Raw genomic sequence first — 25,534 nt, 5'->3', positions numbered from 1 at the left:
TCTGAACTTCCTTGAGTCCTCAGGTCATGCTGGGATGGAAGACATGATGTAATAGACCAACTGTGGGGGCAGTGTGGGTCCCGCAGGTCAGGCAAAGAGCTGTTTCAAATACTGAGGAAACTTGGACTGGGTTAGGAGCTGGAGCTGCCTTGCAATGCGCTGGAATCAGGGCAGGGCGAGCCCTCTACCTCCCGCCCCCCCCCACCCCGATCCCCCAGCCCATTGTTGTCACTTAGAGCAACCTCTGGCTACTCTGGCTTAGGAAGGCGCCGTATGGGCCTGTTTCTCTCTCTGAGGCACCTCTACACCTCAGGCACACACATGCTGGCCTTGCCAGGACATACATGTTAGTGACATGAGCCTGGGGATAAGTGGTTTCACACCTGCTTCTTCGGGGCCCCAATGCCTCTCCCAGCCTGCGAACGACGCAAGGTGTCCCAGGCTGTGTGTCCAAGATAGTGAAGGCTCATGTGACTGCTCCCTGGAATAACAGGTGTGCCCAGCCTGGATTTCTGACATGTAATTTGAGGACCTCTGGAGGTCATCGAGTACAACCTCTTCATTTTACAGAGGAAACTGAGGTCCGGAGGTGAAGGGGCTTGTCCAGGACGAGCGGGGACAGGGACCCTGTCCCCTGACCACCGCGGAGAGCCTACCACCCCTCACGGCCTCGAGGCGCTGCAGTAGAGGCGGCGGCTTGCGTCACCTTTACCCAACGCCCAGCACAGTGTGGCTCCATGATACGCAACCACGAAGCATCTCCCTTTTACAGGTGAGGGGACCGGCCCAAAGTCACACGCGTTTGAGCGCCAGAGCTCGCGCCCCCATTCCCGATTTCCTTGAACCTTCGCCACACCCTGTTAGCGGCCAAGAGACGGGACCCTTGTTTGTGTGGGCCACTGGCCCTCCAGTCACTCGAGTAGGTGGCGAGGAACTTTCGCAACGCAGGCACAAGAAGCTGGAGGCGTGACGCCGGAATAGGCGCGAGCCGGCGAGGGGCGTGAGCGCGTGGGCGGCAGGCAGGGCGCGTGCGCGGCGGCCCCGAGCTCCGATTGGCTCCTGCGGGCCGGAGAGGCGGGGCCGTGTGCGGCGCTTCCTCCGCCTCTGCTTCCGCGTAGCAGCCCCGGGAGCTGGAGCCAAAGTGGGATTCAGAGTGCCGGCCGGCGGTGAGGCCGGGGCAGCAGCTGGCGGCCGGGGTCAGGGCAGGAACCTGGACTGAGGCGGTGGGCTCTGCATCCCTGCAAGGTGAGAGAGCGGCGACGCCCTGCACGGGCCCCCGCCCCGGACGGGGGTGCGCCGTGCCGTGCCTGGGCACCCCGGCGAACCGAACTTGACCCGTCTTCTGACCACCACGGCCCCGACCCCTTCCACCTGCCCCGACCTCCAGTTGGCTGAGGACTCCCACCCCTGACCGCGCTAGTCAGCACACCAGTGCCTCCAGCCCTGGTTGTTCACCTTCGTAGATCAGTTCGGGACCCCTTCCTTACTCAGTGAGAGCTTGAAGGGCTCCGGACTCTCCACTAGCTGCTTTTTCTCTTTCCCTCTGCAGATGGACGGAACAGAAGGCAATGCTGGGCAACCCGGCCCCGCTGATCGGTCCCATCGAAGCAGCGTGTCCTCCGTGGGAGCCCGAGGTGGGTCCCTGTCCCCAGTCTTCTCCCCGCTGTACCCTCCTAGGGCCCCAGCCCTGAGGAAGTGGCCCTGGCTTGTCATCTCTTTCAGTGAAGAGAATCTTATTTATTAATTAACAAATAAGGTCTGTTGAGGTGAGGAAAAGTGACAAGTCAGTCAGGTATTAGCTATACTTTGCACCTGAGGCATTTGACACACTGACTTTCTGAAATCGGTCAACTAGCCAGAGGCCAGGCAGGATTGGAACCCCGAGTATATTGGCCTCGAAGCTGAGTGCTTTTTCATGGTACCTGTGGTTCCAGTGATGGAGAATTGAATCTGGCTGCTCTTTCAAGGGTCTCCTTTTGGCTCCAGGCTCTAAATAGGCATCCCACAGGCTGTCACAAGGGGACACTCAACTTTTTGGATTGTACTTCTGTTTAACACTGAAAGGCCATCGTGTTGAGTCCTGAGTCTTAAAGAGTCCCAAGGAAGCTGAGCGCTGGAACTGGCTTTACCCTGGGGTGGCCTTGAGAATCCTCTGTCCCCATGTTAGCTTGGGCCAGAGGGAGATAGTGATTTGCTTAAGGATGATAGCTCTCTCCCTCCCTGCTTGATTTACTAACTGCTGTAACCTCAGGATGGGTTCAATCTATCTCTGCCTCAGTCCCACCTGTAGAATGTTCTCCTTCGGGGGAGAAGCACACCAGAGTCCTTGGGGCTGCCAGGGGAGTGTGTGTGGGTGCAGCAGCCCTAATTTTGAACTTCTGGGGGTTAGGGTGGGTCTAGGCTGGTCCCTGGGCTGGAATTGCTGGGTTTCTGGGTGGTTTGAGGGTCTTCAGTAAGTCCTAACAGACAGCACTCTTCACGGGGTCCTTAGGGGATGCCGGGGCTCTGCCTCTGGAATGTAACCTTGGTCACCCCAAGGGTTGCAGGGTGGGGGCTGCAGCCCCAGAGCGGGGAGTGGAGGGTGCCTGGTTGGCATGCCTGGGCAGTGGGCCCAGCTGACCCTGCCTGGCCTCCATCGCAGCAGCCGACGTGCTGGTGTACCTGGCGGATGACACAATGGTGCCCCTGGCCGTGGAGAACCTGCCCTCCCTCACTGCCCACGAGCTGCATCAGGCCGTCCGTGAGGTCCTGCAGCTCCCGGATGTTGCCCTGGATGCCTTTGCGCTCTGGCTTGTCTCCCCTCTGCTGGGTAAGAGTTGGCAGTGAGAAGCCCAGGGGGAAGGGCTGGAAGGGCGCTGACCAGTGGGGAAGGAAGGGGCAGCTTCTGGAACCTCTGGCCGCTATACATCGGGGGAAGGTGGGACGTGTTTGTGTCCTGGAGCTGGCCGTGGCTTTCAGGACCCAGAGCCCTGAGAGGTGGCCTGGCTCCTCTGCCCCCGCCTCTGTTTTCTTCGTGCTGGAGGCAGAGGAGGGGCCAAGCCTACCCCTCAGCCTCAGTGCTGCTGGAGCCTGCACATCAGGAGGAGTGGGGGTGGCGGACAGGGAGGGAGGGGGCGCGTGTTCACCGAGCACGTGGTCTGTGCCACAGCCTGAGCTGGCATTTTGCAAGCAGAGTTTCACCTTATCCTCATGGCCCAGCCTGGTCACGCAGATGAAGAATTGAGGTTTGGAGCCATGGGACCAGTGAGTGGTGGGACCAAGATCAGAATGGAAGCCTGGGTGGCCCCCAGCCAGCCTCCCTGAGCTGCATCCTGCTCCGTGGAGGCAGGGAGGAAGGTGGGACCCGGCCCAGGAAGCAGCCACCCCTGAGGATGGGACTTTTCCTGAGGGTGGGGAGGATGAGTGGGAACCCAGCTTCTCTGCAGGGGGCCTCCAGCCTTGCCTGGTTTCTGGCCCGTGATCACCCTGTCCTGCCCTTTCAGGTTGAGATCCCAAGGCGGTCGGGTGGAGCGGGAGTGAGGGCAGTGGGAGCCCTCCAGCCCGCAGGCCTGGGTGACATGAGGTGGGGGGGGGATGGGGAGCTCCCTGGGGCCTCAGAATAGGGCTTCTAGCCTGCTGGCTTGGTCAGGAGAGGGGCCAGGAGAGGATGCCCCAGCTGGTGCCGGGACCAGGCATGTTTTCTGCACTCATTCCCCTCCCTTGTAGAGGAACAGGGGCAAGAAGGGTGTGCCTGGTCCCTGGGCCCCTAGGAGTTTGTGCCTGTGCCCTGGAGGGAGGGTATGCCCACATGGTCGGAGACGGAGTGCCTGTCTCCCCACCCCCACCCTCTAGTGGGAGCTTCCTGCCCAGCTACTGCTCTCGCCCACCCTCTTCCTGCTGATCCGTCTCTTTCCGCTGCTCCCCACCCAGCTCAGCTGCCCCTCCTTCACCCTTCTGGCTGTTGGTCAGGACCGCGGGCCCCTTGGCTCGTGTCTCTGCAAAGCTGGGGGTGGTTTCATGGGGCCCCTGCCCTACCTCAGGCTCCCTGTCCCTGCAGTGGGGCAGCTCACTTCCTCCCCCACTCCCTCGTCATCGCATTCCTGCTCCCCCTTCACCGGAACATGAATGGGCTGCCTGTGTGGCCCGTGGGTCACCCTGGGGCACCGCCCCATCCCAGAGGCCCCAGCACAGAGTCAGCGCCCACTTTGTTCCCAGGCTGGGTTCAGGAAGGCTGAAAGGCCACTTCAGCTTTGACTCGGGCCCTCAGAGCTGTTGGTCCCACACCACGCCCGGAGTGGGTGACATATGCCCCAGGGACGGGGTGCTGTCTGCTGGAGCCGCCCTTCAAGGTGGATGTTTGGGAGGGTTTGACCTTCTGCATGCCATTGTCACTCTGCATGGAACAGGGCTCCAGGGACTGTCAGTCTCGTTGGGGTGACAGCCCCCAGGCAGGAAGGCCCCATCTGGAAGCGTGGGACGGCAGGGTCAGCGCAGTCCTCTTCTGATAACGGGAGTCCTCTGAGCTGCTGGGGCTCGGGGTGAGGCTGGCTGGGGACCGTGGACAGTGTCCCGGGGTCCCAGCTAGCCACTCACCTCATTCGTCTCACAAGTATGTGCAGAGCAGCCCGCCCACAATCTCGCACTGGGCAGAGAGCTAGATGCTAGGGGTCCGGTGAGGAACAGGAGTGAAAGTGTCCCTGCCCTCAGGGGACTCACGGTCTGAAGTGTGCCGGGAAGGCTTGCCAGGAGCAAGTTGCCAGGAGTGCTTCCTGGTGGAGCCGCTGATTCTGGCGGCAGCTGGGTGGCATGGCGTTGAGGCAGGGAGCTTGCAGGATGGACAATCAGCTGGAGCCCAGAGCCCCCGGGGGAGTTGCTGGGGTGGAGGCTGGCGGGGCAGAGGCCCAGGCAGGGCCAGGAGCAGGGGAGAACAGCCCCTTGGCCCTTTGGGCCTCAGTTACCAGCTTTGGGCTCTGCTTCCTAACGGCGGTGCTGGAGCCATCTGTACCACCGGCCCCAGCACCTTCCGTCTGCCACAGCCTCTCAGCTCCAGCCCATCCTGGGCACAGTAGGGAACAGTCAGAGGCTGACTCTGCCTGGAACCTGATCCCCTCTCATTGCTGTGTGGCTTTGTTTTTTTTGTTTGTTTGGGTTTCTTTTTGTTTCTTTGGCTGAGCCACACTGCATGCGGGATCTTAATTCCCAGACCAGGGATCGAGCCCACGCCCCCTGCAGTGGAAGTGCGGAGTCTTAACCGCTGGACTGCCAGGGAAGTCCCTGTTGTGTGACTTTGGACAAGCACCTTAACTTCTCTGAGCCTCATTTTTCTTCTCTGAGCCTCATTTTCATTGGATGAAATGAGGGTAGGGTTATTGCAGGGCAGTTGCCTTTAACCACTTGAAATGGTTCTGGACACTTCGTGCCTACTTCAGTTAATATTGGTCATGACTGCGTCATCGTTGCATTGTTGTTGTTAGTGGGTGGCAGTCGCACTGGTCAGGGCTTCATGGCCGCTTCCCCTCTCGTCCTGCAGAGGTGCAGCTGAAGCCCAAGCACCAGCCCTACAAGCTGGGCCGCCAGTGGCAGGAACTGCTGCTGCGATTCACCGACGCTCCGGACGATGACGTGGCCATGGGTCAGTGCTGCTGCCTGTGCGTCCCTGTCTCGGGCCCACCGGGGTCTGGAGCACGGACCCCGGGCCCAGCCAGGCCTCCCCTGGCAGGTGGAGCTGCCCTGGCTGAGAGGCAGGGCCGGCATCTCCCCCAGAGGAGGGAGGGATCCCTTAGAGGAGCCCAGGAGGGGTGGGCTGGGGGCACAGTGAGCAGCTTGCGATAAGCCACGCCCCCTATCGCTGGACAGCCCGGGGGTTTTCTGAGTGGCGGTGGAGGAGGCTTGGGGAATGGAGACTGGGCCAGTCGGGGAGAGGGCAGAGCTGGCTGCGTGGGGCGGCCAGCCGGTGACCCCCTCCTCTCTCCCCAGATGAGCCTTCCCTGCAGTTCCGGAGGAACGTGTTCTTCCCCAAACGGCGGGAGCTCCAGGTGAGGCAGGGATTCCCAGGCGGTACCACCCAGGTCTGGCGCCCTGTGTCCAGCCTCCCCTTGTCCTGACCCCTGGACACTGGTGCCCCTCCCAGCTGAGCCACCCCTCCCTGCCACACCGGCCTGCAGATCCATGACAAGGAGGTCCTGCGGCTGCTCTACGAGGAGGCCAAGGGCAACGTGCTGGCCGCTCGGTACCCATGCGACGTGGAGGACTGCGAGGCCCTGGGCGCCCTGGTGTGCCGCGTGCAGCTCGGGCCCTACCAGCCTGGCCAGCCCACTGCCTGTGCCCTGAGGTGAGGGCCAGCATGACCTGAGGCAGGGGCCCGAGGTGGGGAGGGTGACCTAGGAATCCTGGTTACCAGTGGTCTTGCCAGGTCCTGGAGTCAGGAGGCCCTGACGCTGTGTGACCTTGGGTGAGTCACCCCACCTCTCTGAACCTCCTTTTCCTTGTCTGCTCTGGGCTGAGGGGCCTGGGCAGTGGGAGACGGGGGAAGTGACGTCCGTGAGAGGACCCCCAGAGGTGTGTGAGGGTGGAGCCCGGCCTCCGTGTGAGGTCAGGGGGAGTTGGGCTTGTTCTTTTTTGGGGGTCGCAGCCAGGGTGTGGCCAAATACTGAGTCCCAGTTGTCAGTGATAGTCTCACTTAGTCTCGAGCTCCAGGGACGAGGCCCCATATCCCGGACGTTCCAGTATGCCGGCTCTGTGCTTCCTACCCGTCTCTCTAGAAGCCGTGCTCTTTGCTGTGTGAATTGGCAGGGCCTGGGATCGTGACGATTGAGCTACCCTGGAAGCAGACCAGGCTGTCTCTGAGCTCCGTGGACAGTGATCTTAAGGTTTAGAGATATTTCCAAAGAAGATGAACTTTTTTTTTTTTTAAACTGGTAACAGTTATGTAGTCTTTTTTTTTAATTTTTAAAACAAACTTACTTATTTTATTTATTTTTGGCTACATTGGGTCTTCGTTGCTGCGCGCAGGCTTTCTCTACTTGCGGCAAGCGGGGGCTACTCTTCCTTGTGGTGTGCGGGCTTCTCATTGCAGAGCGCTGGCTATAAGGCGCGTGGGCTTCAGTAGTTGTGGCACATGGGCTCAGTAGTTGTGGCTCATGGGCTCTAGAGCGCAGGGTCAGTAGTTGTGGCACACAGGCTCCGCTGCTCTGCGGCATGTGGGATCTTCCCGGACCAGGGCTCGAACCCATGTCCCTTGCATTGGCAGGCGGATTCTTAACCACTGCGCCACCAGTGAAGCCCTGAAGATGAACTTTGAACACAGCCTGTCCTAGACCCAGGGCTCTAACCCACACCAGCCCTTCAGGGTGCAGTTGTGTTGCGGGGGGAGGATGCACAGAGACAGGGCCCTGTGTCGGGGCCCAGCAGGGGCTACCCTGGGCTCAGTGGAGCCTGAGTGATCCCAGCTGAGCTGGCTGGAGGCTGGCAGCCGTAGAAATCCTGGCTCTCGTGATGGGCATGTCTGGTCCTATTGCAAGTGACAGCGAATCCAGCTCAGACTATTTGGACTTGAGGGACTTTGTCAAGAAATGGACGGGTCTGGGGTGATTGAGGTGCAGGGGCTCCAGTTGGGTACCCCCAACCCACAGATCCTGTCCTCACTCTCCTCGCCCAGCCCTGTGTCCTCTGGGCCAGCTCTCAGTCAGACAGGCTCTTGTCTCGTGGTGGCCAGGTGGCCACAATAGTTGCACGTTGGCAAGGAGAGACCTCATCCCTCACGTGACCAGAGTTCTAAGACTCATCTGGTGACTGGGCCCACGTCCACCCAAAGGAGACAGAGTGGCCAGAGTGCTGATTGGCTGAGGCCCAGATCCTCCCTTAGGACCTGCCATGAGCCTGCACAGATGCTGTGCACTGACAGTGGGAAGGCGGGATTTCCAATGACGAGTGGGCGCTGTGGCTGGAAGCAGGGATGTTGGGGGACAGATGATGAAGATGCCTACGGCAGCCCTGAGAAGTGGGGGCAGCCCCCTGGATACCCCTCCTCATGCTGCCCTGCAGTTGGGCCTCTCTGGGCATCAGGGTCCTTCCTTGCGTCAGCCCTGCTGCAGGGCCAGCCATCCCTTCCCATGGCCCGGGGTGCTGGTCCTCCAGAAGCCCCTGCGGGGACCCCTCCCCTCTTCGGTGACAGTGACAACCTCGGCCATATTTGTTTGGCACCCACCACATGCCAGGCGCCTGCCAGCACCCGTCCATGTGAGTAGGGATCTGTGTCCTTATTTAAACGTGGAGACGTAGACTTGGAGAGGGCGCTCACTGCTCGTAGGCTGGGCCCTGGCTGCAGTCCACCTGGAAGGGCCAGTGCCTGGCCAGAGTCAGGGGGCTGCCTGAGGGGGAAGAACGGTGCCGTCACGCCAGGATGCTTCCCGACTCTGTGTGTGTGATTGAAAATGCCCTTTCCTTCATGAACCTGTGCTGATGAGTTGTAGGTTGGTGGTTTTTTTATCTCCCTATTTGGCAGAACAGAACATTGATATCTCTAGGACCACTTCTTGGTTGCAAAATCACCAGTTTAGAAACTGAAACCTTCCTCTGGCCACAGTCTGCTTCTGGGGTGGGCCTGGTTTCAGCTCTCATCCCGGTCTCCTGACTTCTCCTTCAGGCCTCTCATGCTGCAGGGTTCTCGGCAGTGGGCTCTCCGGGGGTCCGTGTGCAGGGTGCCCCCTGCCCTCCCCACGCCCTGGGAGCCTCGGCGCCTCCCCAGCCCGCAGGCATGGAGCCGCCCTCATGCTGGGCCCTGTTTTCCTTCCTTCACAGGGAGAAGCTGGACTCCTTCCTCCCTGCCCACCTCTGTAAGCGGGGCCACGGGCTCTTTGCTGCCCTCCGGGGCCGTGGGACCAAGGCCGGAACTGGCGAGCAGGGCCTGCTGAACGCCTACCGCAGGGTGAAGGAGGTAGCCGGCAGCGAGAGCGAGCATGAGGCCTCCCTCAGCCCCCACTACCGCGCCTACCTCCTCAAGTGCCACGAGCTGCCCTTCTACGGGTGAGCGGCTCCCTGGCCGCGGCCACAGCCCCAGGCCCACTGTCCCTCCCTCACGGCCCGTGAGCCCATCTCCGTTCCCGCTGAGCTCTGTCCTCACGCGAGGTGTGTCCGGATGCCAGCACCTGGGGCCCCGCGGGTCCCAGGCTGGACACTCGTCCTCCGCCTTCCCCATCACGGGCTAGGACACCGGACAGGTCCTCTCCTTCCTCCTGCCGCAGCCACGTGGTCCATGGACCTGCCCACCTCCCCCTCAGCCAGATCTCATTCATGCAGGCACGTCTAGCCAATAGCTCTTGTGTGCCTACTGTGTGCCCGCACCCTCTAGGTGCTGGAGACCTCAGTAAACAAAAGAGACCGCCGTCCCTGCCCGTGAAGAGGCCGTTCTAGTGGCGAGAGAGACAGCAAGCAGTAGAAGCCGAGAACAGACTACAGGGGGGCAAGGGAGCAGCTGGACGGCCCGTGAGGACAGTGGCCGTACTCCACAGGGTACTGTGGCTCAGGCCGCACGGTGGTACCACAGGAGGGGAGACGCGGCCAGATTCCAGAGACGTTGAGGGTGGAGTTGAAGGAATTTGCAAGATGTGCAGTACAGGAGGTGAAGGAGAGCAGGCAGAGAGGACTCCAGGTTTCTGCCTGAACAGCTGCAGGGTGGCCTTGTCATCAGCTGAGACAGGATGGTGTGTGGCGGGGGGCAGGTCAGGGAAGTTCGGGGGCTTGTCCTTGAATGTGTTGATTTTGAGATGCTCTCCAGCGACCCAGGTGGCGATCCTAGCGGGCATTTGGGTTTCTGAGTCTAGACTTGGGTAATGGGTGAGTCATCAGCATGCAGGTGCTGTTTGAAACCAGGAGCCCCAGCAAGTGAGTGTGGACCAGACAGAGAAGGAGCCCGGCCAGCAAGGCGGGAGGGTCTGCACCAGCGCGGCGAAAGGAGGTGTTGAGGAGGAGGGAGTGACCAAGCCTCAGGTGCTGCTGCTTCAAGGTCAAGTTCAACAGGTCCCGAGTGGCTGATAGTTGACCTTGGCTCCAGCATCTTGGGGGTAGCAGTGGGTGGAGGACAATGAGAAAAAGAATCAGTGAGTGTAACCAGCTCCTCAGGAGCTGCGCTGTGAGATGGAGCCCAGAGGCGGAGCAGCATTGTGGGTGTGGGGCGGCAAAAGGTCTTTAGCTTTTATGGTGAGCGAGATGCATGTGGCCGCTGTTTGGGTTGCTTCAGTTTCCTCAGCGGATTAGGAGTCCCAGCCCTGAAGCGAGCCTGTGGGAGTCTTCCTGGAGTGGGAGCACCGGGCCGTGCTCTTGGAACTGAAGGTAGAGCGTGCTTGTCTCCAGTCCTGTCCTCGGGGCTGCAGGATTTTTTTTTATATATATAAATTTATTTTGTTTTTTTATTATTTTTGGCTGGGTTGGGTCTCCGTTGCTGCGCACGGGCTTTCTCTAGTTGCAGCGAGCGTGGGCTGCTCTTCATTGAGGTGCACGGGCTTCTCATTGCAGTGGTTTCTCTTGTTGCAGAGCACGGGCTCTAGGCACGTGGGCTTCAATAGTTGCAGCACGCAGGCTCAGTAGTTGTGGCTCGCGGGCTCTAGAGCGCAGGCTCAGTAGTTGCGGCACGTAGGCTTAGTTGCTCAGCGGCATGTGGGATCTTCCCGGACCAGGGCTCGAACCTGTGTCCCCTGCATTGGCAGGCGGATTCTTAACCACTGTGCCATCAGAGAAGCCCGGGGCTGCAGGATTTAACTAGGGCTCTGGCTTAGCCAGGGCTGAGGGGGCGTGTGGGCGAAGGCCCAGGGCAGCCAGAGGAGAGGAAGAGGCCGTGGCAGGGCAGGATGGAGGAGGGACAGCTCAGCGGGTGGGTGTCCTAAGGTTGATGCGCCCTTTCCCTTTCTTGGTGTCGAGTCCTGAAGCTGCTTCTCTGCCTGGGCAGCCCCTGGGGGACGGTGGGCAGCGGGGCTCTCCCAGCCTCCAGCAACCACAGCCTGCAGACCCTGAGCCCTTGGGCTCCTGGCTGTTCCCTGAACGTAACTTGCTCTGTCCCACACCCGGGTTCATGCTCTACCCTCTGCCTGCAGTGCCCACCCTTCGCTGTGCCAGCCAGTTCCTCCTCCTACCTGATGAGCTCAGATGCCACCACCTCCATGAAGCCTCCTTCTCGCCGCCCCCTCAGTTTCTCCCTCCCCTGGGGTGGGTTTCCATTTAACTTCCGTCACCCGAACAGCTTAAGCTTCTCAGGTGCCTGGGACAGGGGCTGGCCAGAGCATTCCCTGGTGGGTGAACCCGGACCCTGGGCCATCTGTTCTCGCTGCCGGAGGGGACAGCCTAACCCCACCTTCCCTCCCCAGGTCTGCCTTCTTCCACGGCGAGATTGACAGGCCAGCCCAGGGCTTCTTGCACCGGGGAGGGCAAAAGCCAGTGTCTGTGGCCATCAGTCTGGAGGGCGTGCATGTCATTGACAGCAGGGAGAAGGTACCTGCTGCTCCTTCAGGGTGGGACCTGGAGTGGGGACCTCACTGGAGAGGAAGGGAGTGGGGTCATTACCCAGGCCTTCCTGGTTCCCTTGGGCTTCTGGTTGGCCTGGGAGCAGGTGGGCGGCCTGTCTGGCCTCCTTCCCTCAGATGTCCCTGGGGCTTCCTCTGTCATCCCGGGGGCTTCCCTGGGTCTGCTGTGGGTCAGCTCTCCTGCCCAGCCTGCTAGGCAGGGCGGTGGCGTGGACAGGGGGAGGCTGCAGCTGGAGACAGGTGGAGAGTCTGGTAGGGCCTGGCTGCTCTGCCTGGCCAGTGGCTGGAGACTAGCTGGTGGTTTTCCAAAGAAGCCCTGGGAGCTTCTCCTGCGGGACTGGGGGCCCTCCTTCCCGCATTTGGTGCTGGTTGTCTCGGCTGCCTGTGTAGGAGGTGGTGTCGGCAGCCTGCCCTGTGGGCCTCTCTGCACCTGGACAGGGGTCCCTGCTAAGCCAGCAGAGAAGTTTGGGGGAGACTTCTGGTTGTCCCCAGAGAGGGATCCCAGCCCTTCCTGGGCATCTGTGCCCCAACATGCCGGGCCCACATCTGGCCTCCTGCTGAGATGCTAACCAGCTGATCGCAGGGGAAAGGCCTCCCCTCCCCACCTTCCTTCCCCCGAGTCACTACCCCAGCTGTCAGGAGCTTGACCCACTGATGAGAAGTGCGTGGTTTAGGGGGTCTCATCCTCCCTGGACCACAGCCTCCTTTGAGGGTCTGATGGAAGCGGGGCTTCTTCTCCTGAGAGAAACTGACACCTGAATTTAGGCTCAGCCTTGGAGGTAAATCGCCTGGCCAGGTGTATCCTCCTGGTGATGCCCGCGTGGGATGGGGCAGGGGAGCAGGCCTCTGCCCAAAGGAGTCCAAGCTCTGTGTCTCCCGCTGGCCAGCATGTCCTGCTGGGCCTGCGCTTCCAGGAGCTGTCGTGGGACCACACCTCGCCCGAGGAGGAGGAGTCTGTCCTGTGGCTGGAGTTCGACGGGGACAATGAGGGCACACCGGTCAACAAGCTCCTCAAGATCTACTCCAAGCAGGTAGTGGTGGGTGTTACCTGCACCGGGGGTGGGGATGGGGGTCGGGGAGGGTGTGCTCAGGGGGTCCCAGACTATTGGAGGCTCCAGGCTGGGTGGCAAGGAGGTGAGAGGGCTGCTGAGGGCCTGGGGACCAGGGGGGCGGCTCCTGCTGACTGGGACCACCCTTGCGGGTTCGGAAGGCCTGGCCAGGTGGTGGGGCAGTGGTTGGTGGAGGGCTGCCCGGTACTGTGTGACCAGCCCGCACTGGCTCCCTCGGTCCTTGAGCCCCCCGTGAGCGGGGCTCTCAGGTGACGAGCAGGCATGGAATGGCTAAGACCCCTCTTTGCCTTTGTTTCACTTTCATCCATTGGGCACCTGGTCTTCCCAGCCAAACCTTCATCCCTGCCCCTTCCCCTCCCACCCTGGTTTCTCCAGGAGAGCCCTTCCAGGACTCAGGGCCTCCTTGCTCTCCGCCCCAAGCACAGAGACGGGCTCCAGGGACTCCTGTGAAAGCACGTGCCCCCTCCTGGGGGCCCGCCACAGCCAGGCTTCTCCCGTTGCTCCCTCTACGCCTTCCTTCCCACCGCTGCACCCACTGCTCCAACCCCAGCAGCCTCTGCCCTGCTACACCCGATACCCGGTGCCTGCTCTTGCTCCTGCAGGCTCCCCTCCTGGGCCTTACGGGCCCCTCCCACCTCCTGCCCTTCTCCCCCTGTCTCCCCTGCTGGGCCTCCTTTCCAGGGCCTCGCAAGGGAGTTCTCTCCCTGTCCTAGCTCTTCCCTCTCTCGTCTTTGAACACTCGGCCGTCCCAACCTTTATGCTGATGACATCACATTTTCTACATCACTCTTAGTTCCCCGATCAGGGATCAAACCCATGCCCCCTGCAGTGGAAGCGCGGAGTCCTAACCACTGGACCGCCAAGGAATTCCGTAGAGTTCTTTTTTAAGTAAACATTTTATTGAATTATAATATACATGTAGAAAAGTGCCCAGTTCTTTTTTTTTTTAATATATAAATCTATTTATTTATTTTTGGCTGCGTTGGGTCCTGGTTGCTGTGCACGGGCTTTCTTTAGATGTGACAAGAGGGGGCTACTCTCCGTTGCCGTGCGCGGGCTTCTCATTGCGGTGGCTTCTCTTGTTGAGCACGGGCTCTAGGCGCGTGGGCTTCAGTAGTTGTGGCACGTGGGCTCAGTAGTTGTGGCTCACGGGCTTTAGAGCACAGGCTTAGTAGTTGTGGCACACAGGCTTAGTTGCTCCTCGGCATGTGGGATCTTCCTGGACCAGGGCTCGAACCCGTGTCCCCTGCATTGGCAGGTGGATTCTTAACCACTGCACCACAAGGGAAGCCCCCCAGCTCTTAATCTCAACAAATTTCCCCAAAGAAACCCATGTAACACCTTTCAGATTAAGAAAGACCCCTTGAGCCCCCTCCCAGCCTTGCCCCCACCAAGGGACCTCCGCATCCTGACTTGTGTCACCCCAGAGTCATTCTGCCTGGTTTTGAGCCTTAGGGCAGTGGGTTCCCACAGTGTGTTCTGTTCTGCCCGGTGTCTTGCGCTCAGCCCTGCGTCTGTGAGCTCCATCCTCGTCCCCACTGCAGGTGGCAGTGCTTTGGTCTTTCATGCGGCTCTCGGGTGTTCCCACATGTGAATTTGTTGCTGTTGACTTTTCCATACCATAGCGGACGGGCACTTGGGTCCCAGTTCGGGACTGTTGCAGACAGTGCTGCGTGGTCAGTGTTGCACATGTCCTCTGTGTGCGCGTCCAGGTACGCGCCCAGGAGCCGACAGGCTGGGTCACAGGCAGGTGCTGTGCTCGGCGTTCACCCACGGTGGCTGGCTGCTGGCTGCGGCAGTAGTTAGTATTGTCATTTTGAACGTTCAGCCAGTCTGGTGGGTGAGGAGGGGTATCTCCTTGTGTTTTCTTCCTTTATTATTTAGTCACTTTATTGAGGTATAATTTACAATAAACGTGAGTTTTAACACGTTCACACACCCTTGTAACCACTGCCACCACAGGCAAGCTATGGAGGTGCTTAAATACATCTGTGTATCTTTCTAGAGGGGAGACGTCTATTCACGTCTTTTGCCCATATTTTAATTGGCATTATTTCCATCACCCCCAAATCTCCATGTGGTTTTAATTGACAACACACACACACACACACACACACACACACACACACACACACTAATGAGGTTGAGCATCTTTTATGTGTGTATCCACCATCTGGATACCCTGTTCATTGAGGTCTTTTGCCAATTTTTCTTTGGGGTTGTGCTTTTTTTTTTTTTAATTGTTTTGTGCATTTTGCTTCTGATTTAAGACTCACCTCTTCACCTGCTACTTGACAGCTCCCCTTAGCTATCCCTAGAGTTCAGCTTTCTCCAGAATGTCATAAACACATGCATCATAGTTACCCAGGAGAAATGGAGATATATGTCCACACGAGACTTATACTAAGACATTCATAGCAGCTTCGTTTGTCATAACCAAAGAATTGGAAACAACATAAACGTCTGTCAACTGGTAGATAGATAAACAAATAGTGGTCCAGCCCTACAGTATCTATACTGTATGCAGCCTTTTGAGCCTGGCCTCTTTCACTAAGCTTCATGCTCCTGAGATTCGTCCACATTTCGTGGTGTAGCGGTTCGTTCCTGCTGATTGTTGAATAGTATTCCGTTGTATGGATGCAGGTCAGCTCTTCACCCACTTGTTTGGGTTGTTTCCTGTTTGGGGCTTTTGTGAATAAAGCTGCTCTGAACATTTGAGTACAGGCTACTGTGTGGGCGTAAGCCTTCATTTCTCTTGCATAAATACCTAGGAATGGGATTACTGGACTGTGTGATAAACATATAATCAGCTTTACTAGAAACTACCAAATGGTTTTCCAAAGTGACTGTACCATTTTGTTATCCCACCAGCAATGTCTGAGAGTTCCAGTAGCTCCGCATCCTTGCCCAGCACTTGGTGTGGTCGGTTTTTGTTTGTTTGCCATTCTAATAACTGTATGGTAGTGATAAGTCATTGTGGTTTTAATTTGCATTTTCATAATGACTAATGATGTTGACCATCCATCCGTGTGTTCATTTGCTATCCATAGGTCTTCTTTGATGGAATGTCTGGTCAAATCATTTGTCCATTTTTTTTTTTTTTTTACTTTTTTTTTTCTAACATCTTTGTTGGAGTATAATTGCTTCACAATGGTGTGCCAGTTTCTGCTCTACAACAAAGTGAATCAGCTATACATACACACATATCCCCATATCTCCTCCCTCTTGCGTCTCACTCCCACCCTCCCTATCCCACCCCTCTAGGTGGTCACAAAGCACTGAGCTGATCTCCCTGTGCTATGTGGCTGCTTCCCACGAGCTATCTGTTTTACGTTTGGTAGTGTATGTATGTCCATGCCACTCTCTCACTTTGTCCCAGCTTACCCTTCCCCCTCCCCGTGTCCTCAAGTCCATTCTCTATGTCTGCATCCTTATTCCTGTCCTGCCCCTAGGTTCTTCATAACCAATTTTTTGTTGTTGTTGTTTTTAGATTCCATATATATGTGTTAGCATACGGTAATTGTTTTTCTCTTTCTGACTTACTTCACTCTGTATAACAGACTCTAGGTCCATCCACCTCACTACAAATAGCTCAATTTCGTTTCTTTTTATGGCTGGGTAATATTCCATTGTATATATGTGCCACATCTTCTTTATCCATTCAGCTGTCGTTGGACACTTAGGTTGTTTCCATGTCCTGGCTATTGTAAATAGAGCTGCAATGAACATTGTGGTACATGACTCTTTTTGCATTATGGTTTTCTCAGGGTATATGCCCAGTCGTGGGATTGCTGGGTTGTATGGTAGTTTTTTAAGGAACTTCCAAACTGTTCTCCGTAGTGGCTGTATCAATTTACATTCCCACCAACAGTGCAAGAGGATTCCCTTTGTCCATTTTTTTTTTCCTTTATCCATTTTTTTTTTTTTTTCTTTTTTTTTTTTGCGGTACGCGGGGCCTCTCACTGCTGTGGCCTCTCCCGTTGCGGAGCACAGGCTCCGGACGCGCAGGCTCAGCGGCCATGGCTCACGGGACCAGCCGCTCTGCGGCATGTGGGATCTTCCCGGACCGGGGCACGAACCCGTGTCCCCTGCATCGGCAGGCGGACTCTCAACCACTGTGCCACCAGGGAAGCCCTCCTTTATCCATTTTTTAAATTGGGTTGTTTTCTTACCAAGTTGTAAGAGTTCATTATATATTCTGCCTACCAGTCCCTTATCTGATATATATTTTGCAGATGTCTTCTTTCAGTCTATAACTTGATGTTTTTTCCTAAAAAATGTCTTTTAAAAAGATGTTCTTAAATCTTCCAGTCCATTTATTTTATATCTCCATTTATTTGTCTTTGATTTCTTTCACTAACATTTTATGGTTTTCAGCATACAAGTCTTGTGCATCTTTTATTAGATTTATCTCCCCCTCCCCCTTTTTTGGTGCTACCAGAGATGGTACTATTTTTTTTTTTTTTTTTTGCGGTACGCAGCCCTCCCACTGTTGTGGCCTCTCCCATTGCGGAGCACAGGCTCCGGACGTGCAGGCTCAGCGGCCACGGCTCACGGGCCCAGCCGCTCCGCGGCACGTGGGATCTTCCCGGACCGGGGCACGAACCCGTGTCCCCTGCATCAGCAGGCGGGTTCTCAACCACTGCGCCACCAGGGAAGCCCGATGGTACTATTTTTAATTTCAATTTCCAGTTATTCATTGTGTATAGAAATGCAGCTGATTCTGTTACCATATATCCTTTTATCCTGTAACCCTGTTGAACTCACTCACTATTTCTAGTATCTTTTTTGCAGATTCTTTGTGATTTTCTGTGTGGACAGTTACATTGTCTATGAACAGGGACAGTTGTATTCTAACTTTCCAGTCTGTATGCCTCTCAGTTGTCTTGGCTGATAGCACTGCCTCGGACCCCCGTTACAGTGGTGAGTAGGTGTGAGCAGACATCCTTGACTTGAGGGGAAAGCATTCAGTCTTTTTTTTTTTTTATAAATTTATTTATTTATTTTTGGCTGTGTTGGGTCTTTGTTGCTGCTTGCGGGCTTTCTCTAGTTGCGGCGAGCGGGGGTTACTCTTAGTTGTGGTGTGTGTGCTTCTCATTGTGGTGGCTTCTCTTGTTGCGGAGCATGGGCTCCAAGCGTGCGGGCTTCAGTAGTTGTGGCACGCAGGTTCAGCAGCTGTGACGCGCGAGCTCTAGAGCACAGGCTCAGCAGTTCTGGCGCACGGGCCTGCGGCATGTGGGACCTTCCCAGACCAGGGCTCGAACCCGCGTCCCCTGCATCAGCAGGCGGATTCTTAACCACTGCGCCACCAGGGAAGCCCAAGCATTCCGTCTTGCTCTGAGTAGGTGTGGTGTTAGCTGTGTGTTTTTCATAGACGCCTGTCGTCAGGTTAAGGAAGTTCCCGTCCATTTCTAGTTTGCTGAGTTGTATCCCGAGTGGATATTTCATTCTGTCGGATGTGGCTGAGGTATAACGGCAGCGTCCCCGAACCTCAGGAGCATCAAGCGGTGTTAGAGAAACTCAGAGGGCTCAGGGCCTGTCCCCACCGGCTGCCCGCTGCCCAGCGCCCCTCTCAGCTCAGCGCAGTTCCCTCAGGGAGGCGAGGAGGCCGGTGTGGAGCCCGGACCCGCCTGTGCATGGTTCCCTGCCCTGCTCCCCCTGCGCAGGGCAGCTTGTGTGGCTCTGGGGAGGCCTCGGGCCACCCCATCGGGCAGCTGGGCACCAGCTGCCCCCTTGGCCTCTGACCCTGCTCCCCAGCGGGTTCTCTTCTTAGGACACGCGGCAGGCATCTGTCCACCTCAGTCCCTGCTGTGTCCTGCCGCCTGCAGCGGGGTGACACTTCATAAACACATGCTGCCTAAGCGACACCACCTGCTGGCAGCTTTCTGTCTGTGGGTCTGCGATCCCCTGCCATCCCCACCATATGGTGCCCAGACCGTGCCCGCTGACATCTGGTCACATCACCTTTTATGTCAACATGCGTAACGTTTCCAGTCTGTTGAGAAGACGTCACTTTAGAAGAACGTGCCCAGAGGAGCCGCTTTCCCCGCCCGGTGACCTCACCACCGCCTTCTCCTTGGCTGCGGGTTCTTCTCTCAGCAAACGCACGTGCCCAGAGAGCCCTGCCCCCCTCCTCCCTCCCGACCTGCGCCTTCTAACTAGAGTGTTCCTTCTTTCCCAGCCCATCTCTGACCCCTGAAGTCCCCCCCACATGGGAGGCCTCCCCTGCCCCTGGCCCACAGAGCGCACCCCCTTCCTTCTCCTTGCGTAAAGGGTGTTGGTTTCCTCATTGCCTCCCCCACCAGAGGGCAGGGGGCTGTGGGTTCGGTTCATCTGGCTCTGCAGCAGGTAGGGAGAGGTGGGCCTGGGCCAGGGCTCCCCCCGCCAGGCCTCACGCCGGCCCCCTCTCCTCCCCAGGCCGAGCTGATGAGCAGCCTCATCGAGTACTGCATCGAGCTGAGCCAGGCCGCGGAGCCCGCCACCCCTCAGGAGAGCGCGGCCGGCCCGGCCTCGGCCCCTGGCTCCTCACCACCCCCCACTCAACACCCCCAGCTGCGGAGGCAGGGCAGCGTGGTGTGCAGCCGGATCCAGCATCTCTCCACCATCGACTACGTGGAGGAGGGTGAGTGACCCCCTCGCGGTGTACACATGTACCTACGCGCGTGCACACGCACGCCATGGGGAGCTCTGGAGGGTAAGGAGGTGGGGAGCAATTCCAGACCCGGTGAGTTAGCCTCCAGCAGCAGGACCTGGCTTGGGGCGTGGGGGGCAGGCTGGGCACAGGTGTCCCATCGTCTGAGCTCTGCGACAGGGAATCTGAGGCCTCTGGGGCTCCGGCAGTAAGAGCCCTTCTCCGTCCCTTCTCACTGCTGCGTCCGCAGACGTGTCCAGATGTGAAAAAGTAGAAACTACCAGTGTCTGTTATTAAAGGTGTGGGTACAGGAACGATGGGCCCACACCCTGTGGGATCAGTGCAGCTGGTAAAGATGCCATACGTACCCTAGTGCACTGTGGTGTCTTGGATCGAGTCCCAGAACAGACAGCGGACATTGTGGAAGAACAGGTGAAATCCACAGGTTTGCCGCTTAGTTGATAAAGCTGTACCAATGTTCTTATCTATGACACAGACCGTGGTAACAGCCGGACCGTGCTAACACAGGAGAGGCTTATGAGGATATGCAAGCACTCTATGTATTATCTTTGCAACTTTTCTGTAAGTCTAGAATTATTCCAAAATAAAAAGGGGTTTTTTTTGGTTTTCAAATGACAAGATGTTCACAAAATAGCACTGAGTAGAAAAAATCAGGTACTAGGAGAAAATCAGGCACGAGTACTAGGTGCTCATTAGCATGCGAGACAGCGTCCACATGCACAAGGAGGGAGAGACCCCTTTGCAGCCATCAGCTGCTGTAACTTTCCTTTTTTCTTCGTGCTTCGTTCTGGCATTTAAATTTTTACAAGCATGTCATTTTTATCATCGGAAAAAGCAAAATAATTTATAATTTTTCTCTGACACACTTGTTACCACAGTTGCTGTCTTCCTCTCCTAGTGAGCTCAGCCCCTTCCCCCGCCATCCCCTGTTGCTGGACATCATAGTTACAGTTGACCCTTGAACAACACCGGTTTGTGCTGCGCGGATCCACTTACACGCGGGTCTTTTTCAGTAGTAAATACTGTAGTTCTGCACAATCCGTGGTTGGTTGAATCGGTGGATAAGGAGGAACCACGGGTATATGAAGGGCCAACTGTAAGTTATACCCAGATTTTCGACTGCGCAGAGGGTTGGCATTGTCCTAGGGCTGACTGTATTTCTAGTTCTCAGCTACTACAAACAACATACCTGTAGCCAAATCCTTACCTGGAATCTGAACTGTTTCCTCAGGATAAATTCCTAGAAATGGGGTTGCTGGGTCAAAGTGTGTGCTCACTGTGCCTGTCCCAGGAGGAAAGGAGGCACCTGCCTTCCCCACCCTCACCCACGATGGGTGTTATCATCCTGAGGGGCGGAGAACTCACTGGAGTTAGGGTTTGGATGCTGGTGAAGTGGCATCGTTTCTACACGCTTGATCACGTACAGTTTCTTCCTGCGTTGCTGTTCATTTCTGTTGCCTGTTTTTCTTTTGTGGCTTGAGTTTTTAAATTAACGTCTTATGTTAATATGGTGTATTTGTCAGAATTAATGAACCGATATGATGCAGTATTATTAACTAAAGTCCTTAGTTTTAACCTAACGTCCTTTTTCAGTCCCAGGGTTCCATCCAGGACACCACCCTACATTTGGTTGTCTAGTCTCCTTAGGCTCCTCTTGGCTGTGACAAGTTACTCAGACTTTCCTTGTTTTTTGATGACCTTGACAGTCTCGAGGCGTACTTGTCAGGGATATCGTAGGATGCCCCTTTATTGGAATTTCTCTTACGATTTTCTCATTATTAGATGGGGTTATGGGTTTGGGGGAGGAAGATCACAGAGGTAACATGCCATTTTTACTACATCATATCAAAGGTACCTTATCAACATGATTTATGACTGTTGATATTAACCTTGATCACCTGGCTTGAAATTTTTAACTTTTAAGAAGTCTTTTTAGGGACTCCCCTGGCGGCCCAGTGGTTAGGACTCCAGGCTTCCACTGCCGGGGCCGTGGTCGGGGAACTAAGATCCCGCAAGCCTCGCAGTGAGGCCAAAGAAAAAGAGGTCTTTTTATCTCATTGAGGGTTACCTTCAGCCAGTAGTATATGTTATAGGTATTTTGTGGTTTTGGCCTGTTCTTTTTTTCTTCTTCTTCTTCTTCTTTTTTTGTAATTGAATTATAGTTGACATACAATATATTATATATTGTGATATATATAGTGATTTTGACAAACATAGTGATTCAGTATTTTTATATGTTACAAAATGATCATAAGTCTAGTTACCATCTGTCACCATACAGAGTTATTACAATATTATTGACCATATTCCATATGCTATATATTACATTCCTGTGACTTACAGCTGGAAGTTTGTATACCTCTCTGGTCTCTTCTTGAACAGGTTTAGACAGCACAGCAGGCCCAGCATCAAATGCAAACCCTTGTGGCCTCTGATTTGGAGGCTGGCCACCCACTCCACGTGTCCTGTCGCTGGTGGGAGAGCTGGGGTGGGGCTGAGGCTCAAAGCCGGCAGGAGTGAAGAGGAGAGCTCATCCTGAACAGGCTCCAGAAGGGGCTCCCCTGGGGCTGGGCCCCCTCCCCTCAGCGTGTCCCTCTTGCTCCCTGACAGGTGAGCAGATCAAGCGGGTGAAACCAAAGCGCAGCACGTCCTTCTTCAGCCGGCAACTCTCCCTGGGCCAGGGGAGCTACGCTGTGGTGCAGCCCACCGAGAGCCTGGAGCAGGGCTGAGGGCCGCGGTGCCTGGTGGGAGGGCGCAGGGGCAGCCCCCGGGCGTGGCCCAGCATCATGCTACCTGAGGGGGAGCGCTGGGAGGAGGGCAGCCTCAGCGTGTGGACAAGTCACTTCTGTACCCGGGACGCTGCCCGGGCTGCGCTGTGCAGAGCCAGCTGGGGGCAGCCGCAGGATCCCTCCTGCAGCCTGCCTGCCCTCCCTCCGGACGCTGGGCCCCGCTGCAGTCTCAGGACCAATCTGACCAGGCCCCGGCCGCCCCCTCCCACCCAGGGACTCGCCTTTGTGCCCCTCTCAAAACGGACAGTATCCCCTGCCCTGAAGTCCCCGCTGGAGGCAGGTGTCCCCACTGGAGGAGGAATAGGGCTCAGGACACTTGAGCGTACTATGTGTCTTTGGTCTTTCCCCTGGACTTTGGTGACCACATCCCTGCATTCCTTCTGCTGCATTCCAGCCCACACCACCAGGCTGGGACGTGGCCCTGCGGGGAGAGGGCAGGGGGCCTCCCTGGACTGAAACACAGCAGGAACAGCGAAGGTGAGGCCCCCACCAAGCCCTCCCCGGCTGGATGAAACTGGATGGCCCCTGCGCCCCTCACTCAGGCCTCTTTTGCGGGCAGGAGACACTCTGACCAGAAGGAAAGTGTGCTTGCTCATCTTCGGTGATGCCACTGTGCTGGGAGCTGGCTGTCCTGTGGACCAGCAAGTCCACTGGACCCACGGTCCACACCCGGAGGAGCTCCCAAACCCCCTTGGGCTTCAGGTTTTTGTTTTGATCTTTCTTTGTCTGCTTTGGTTCCATGAAGCCTGTGAACTTGGGCAACTCACAAGGATGCTGCCACCGGCCTCAGAGCCACTGGCGCTCCTTCCAGGATGGCGCTGTGGTTTCACCCAGCCTGAGCCAGGGGGCCGGCCCATGCACGGGAAACCCCAGGACGGGAGTGGTCTCCTTCTTCCTGAGGACCTTGTACGTAGGCTGGATGTGGCCTGGGCATGGCTCTTCCCACACCTGCCTGCCTTCCCCCAGATGAGCTGGCCTCGGGGAGGGCCTCCCAGCCCTCGGGCTCCTCCGTGGTAGGTCCCTGGCTTTCATGAGCGCTTCCTGGGACTTGAGGCAGTCCCAGCTCAGCACAGGCTTTGCTTTGTCTTCCCTTCCCCGGGGAGAATGTGGGAGAGGAAATGTGAGCCTCTTGTCTCCGGATTTCCGGTCACCTCCTGCTCTCTTTGGTGACTCTTGAGGACTCCAGATGTTTCGAGGTGGCTTGCCTTTCAGCCGTAGGGACTGTTATCTGTCAGTACATAGGCGTCTCCAGTCCTTTGCAACGTCCTAGCCGTAGGACACCTCATCTCTCCTCCTGGAGCCCCTCCCCGGCTCCCAGCTCTCTGTTCTGATGCCAGGTGCATTCTTACCTGATGGGTTGAGGGGCCTGGCGGGGGGGGGGGGGGAGGTGTACACACAAACTACTTGTTTTGACTCTTCAGCCTCTTTTTCCTATTTTCTTAGCATCCACTGTACCTTAACTTTTCCTGCCTGCCCTTTCGGGCAAAGCAGTATCTTACTAAGTGTCCTTCGAATATTCTTATCCTTTCGTATCATGTGACTTATCAATAATAAAATCAATTTCCAGCAAATTTTGGGGTGGTTTATGGTGTGAAATAATGAGAGTGTGTTAATTACAGCCTGGGAGTTAATTATAGGCTGTGTATTTGCTTTTCATCGAATATGCATGAAGGGATGCAGCCCGCTGGGCTTGCCAAGCTAGACGCAGGTGGAGAACCCAGAGTAAAGCTTTTTAGTCTCAGCGGTTGGTGAGGGACTCCCAGGGTGGGAAGGTCCAAGGAGGCTTTTGGGGTTCATGGTGGGAACCAAGGTGACAGCTCCGCAGGGAGCAGGGGAACAAGGAGCTGGCAGTGGGCAGGCAGATGCTTTGTCCTTGTCCAGTGAGCCTAATTGGCCTGGCCTGCTGGACACTGTGCCGTCAGCTCGCACCTCACGCTCTGGGCTTGGGACCCAGGGCCCAGTCTGGATGCCAGTGCCTCAGGGGAGAGGCCAGAGAACCCAGGAGGTCTGGGGGTTTCTCCTGCCAGCCCTGAGGTCTCCTCGTGCCCCGGGCTTGGCCAGGAGGCAGTCTGTTTCCCACAGGTGCTGTTGGCGGGTGGGCACGGGACAGCACGAGACCCACACACCAGAGCACTGGAAGCGCCGCAGGAGGCAGCAGTGGTAACTGTGGGCTTTGGCCCTGGAGGGTGGGCACTGTTTGGGGGCGTGGGGTTCACAATGAACATTTCAGGAGCTGGAAGGAGGAAGCCATGTGTCCCGGTAATAGTGCGGTTCCAGGACTAGGGCCCCTCCCCTTGGGCGTCTGTGACAGTGAATGGGGTCCTCAGTGTGGCATGGGCAGCAGGACACCATGGTCGTGGGCACTTACATGAGGCATCTTGAGCCTCTTCTTGATGGGAATGATAATAGTACCCACCTCATAGGGTTATTAGGGTGCTTCAGGGTCTGGTGTTGACAGGCACTCGATAGGCATTAGCTATTTTCATCATCTCTAAAAGTCCTGTATCTGGAAAGCTGGGTGGGAGAACGGGATCCACCTGAGAGGCCGGGCCCTGCCGCTGGCACACCGCCCCCCCCCCCCCCCCCGCGCTGTGGTGGGGAAGGGAGCACTGACAGCCTGGGGCCTGGCAGGCCTGGAGCCCTTCCTCTCACCCAGGCCCCTCTGCCCTCACCACCTGTGCTAGTTTCCTAGGGCTGGTGTCGCAAATGGCCACGACCTTTTATTTTTTTGGCCGCTTGCGGGATCTTAGTTCCCTGACCAGGGATTGAACCTGGGTCCACAGCAGTGAAAGCTCTGAGTCTTAACCACTGGACCGCCAGGGAATTCCCAACCTGGTCTTTTAAAACAACACACAGTGGGGACTTCCCTGGCAGTCTAGTGGTTGAGACTTCCCCTTCCAATGCAGGGGGTGTGGGTTTGATCCCTGGTTGGGGAGCTGGGATCCCACATGCCTCGCGGCTGGGAAGCCAAAACATAAAACAGAGGCAATGTTGTAGTAAATTCAATAAAGACTTTTAAAATGGTCCACATCAAAAATAAATAAATAAAGCTTGAAAAAATTAGTCAAACAACACACAGGGAATTCCCTGGTGGTCCAGTGATTAGGACTCCATGCTTTCACTGCCGAGGGCTGGGGTTCTGTCCCTGGTCAGGGAAGTAAGATCCCACAAGCCGTGCACTGTGGCCAAAAAAGTAAATAAATAAATAAAAATAAAACAAGCCACATTCAGGATCTCACAGCTCTGGACGTCGTAGTCTGAAATGAGTCTCCCTGGGCTGAGATCAAGGTGTCGGCAGGGCTGCATTCCTTCTGGAGGCTGAGGGGAGAATCCATTTCCTTTGCTCATGGCCCCTTCCTCCATCTTCAAAGCCAGTCATGTAACCTAACATTCATAGGCTCCGGGGTTAGGACGCAGACATCTTGGGGGGCCTTTTTCTGTCCACCACGCCACCTTCTCTGCCCCAGGGACCCAGGGCCCAGTCTGGATGCCAGTGCCTCAGGGGACAGGCCAGAGAACCCAGGAGGTCTG

General features: G+C 56.6%; 2 protein-coding genes and 1 long non-coding RNA gene across 7 annotated transcripts in view; 2 read left to right on the top strand and 1 right to left on the bottom strand.

Moving 5' to 3' along the window:
* The window catches only part of LOC125965126 (uncharacterized), a 30,644-nt gene extending 14,150 nt beyond the window's left edge, over positions 1-16,494 (bottom strand). Inside the window, exon 1 of the long non-coding RNA XR_007478665.1 lies at positions 16,140-16,494. This is a non-coding gene — a long non-coding RNA (uncharacterized LOC125965126). The remainder of the gene's footprint in view (positions 1-16,139) is intronic.
* The window catches only part of CDC42EP2 (CDC42 effector protein 2), a 111,196-nt gene that overhangs the window by 55,738 nt on the left and 29,924 nt on the right, over positions 1-25,534 (top strand). The window lies entirely within an intron of this gene.
* Positions 1,084-23,574, top strand: FRMD8 (FERM domain containing 8). 5 transcript variants are annotated; one of them, XM_033416429.2, is made up of 12 exons: positions 1,084-1,245; positions 1,550-1,634; positions 2,645-2,809; positions 5,510-5,611; positions 5,956-6,014; positions 6,144-6,310; positions 8,779-9,003; positions 11,337-11,460; positions 12,380-12,523; positions 17,444-17,485; positions 18,980-19,184; positions 21,825-23,574. In XM_033416429.2, the coding sequence occupies exons 2-12, from the start codon at positions 1,550-1,552 to the stop codon at positions 21,941-21,943; spliced, it is 1,437 nt and encodes a 478-aa protein (XP_033272320.2). In that variant the 5' UTR covers positions 1,084-1,245; the 3' UTR covers positions 21,944-23,574. The 5 variants fall into 5 exon arrangements, with proteins under 5 accessions (XP_033272320.2, XP_033272317.2, XP_033272324.2 ...); XM_033416426.2 differs by having other exon boundaries at positions 2,642-2,809; XM_033416433.2 differs by lacking the exon at positions 2,645-2,809.

Source organism: Orcinus orca, chromosome 8 (assembly GCF_937001465.1).
Source record: "Orcinus orca chromosome 8, mOrcOrc1.1, whole genome shotgun sequence".
In the NCBI taxonomy this organism is placed as follows: domain Eukaryota; kingdom Metazoa; phylum Chordata; class Mammalia; order Artiodactyla; family Delphinidae; genus Orcinus; species Orcinus orca.
This window is presented reverse-complemented; position numbering and strand designations above follow the sequence as displayed.

Bases quoted from the DNA above. Each gene is read 5' to 3' on its own strand.
- FRMD8 (XM_033416426.2), top strand. From the start codon at position 1,550: ATGGACGGAACAGAAGGCAATGCTGGGCAACCCGGCCCCGCTGATCGG. The intron at 1,635-2,641 runs GTGGGTCCCTGT...CCTCCATCGCAG, and splicing joins GTCCTCCGTGGGAGCCCGAG to CAGCCGACGTGCTGGTGTAC. The intron at 9,004-11,336 runs GTGAGCGGCTCC...TTCCCTCCCCAG, and splicing joins CACGAGCTGCCCTTCTACGG to GTCTGCCTTCTTCCACGGCG.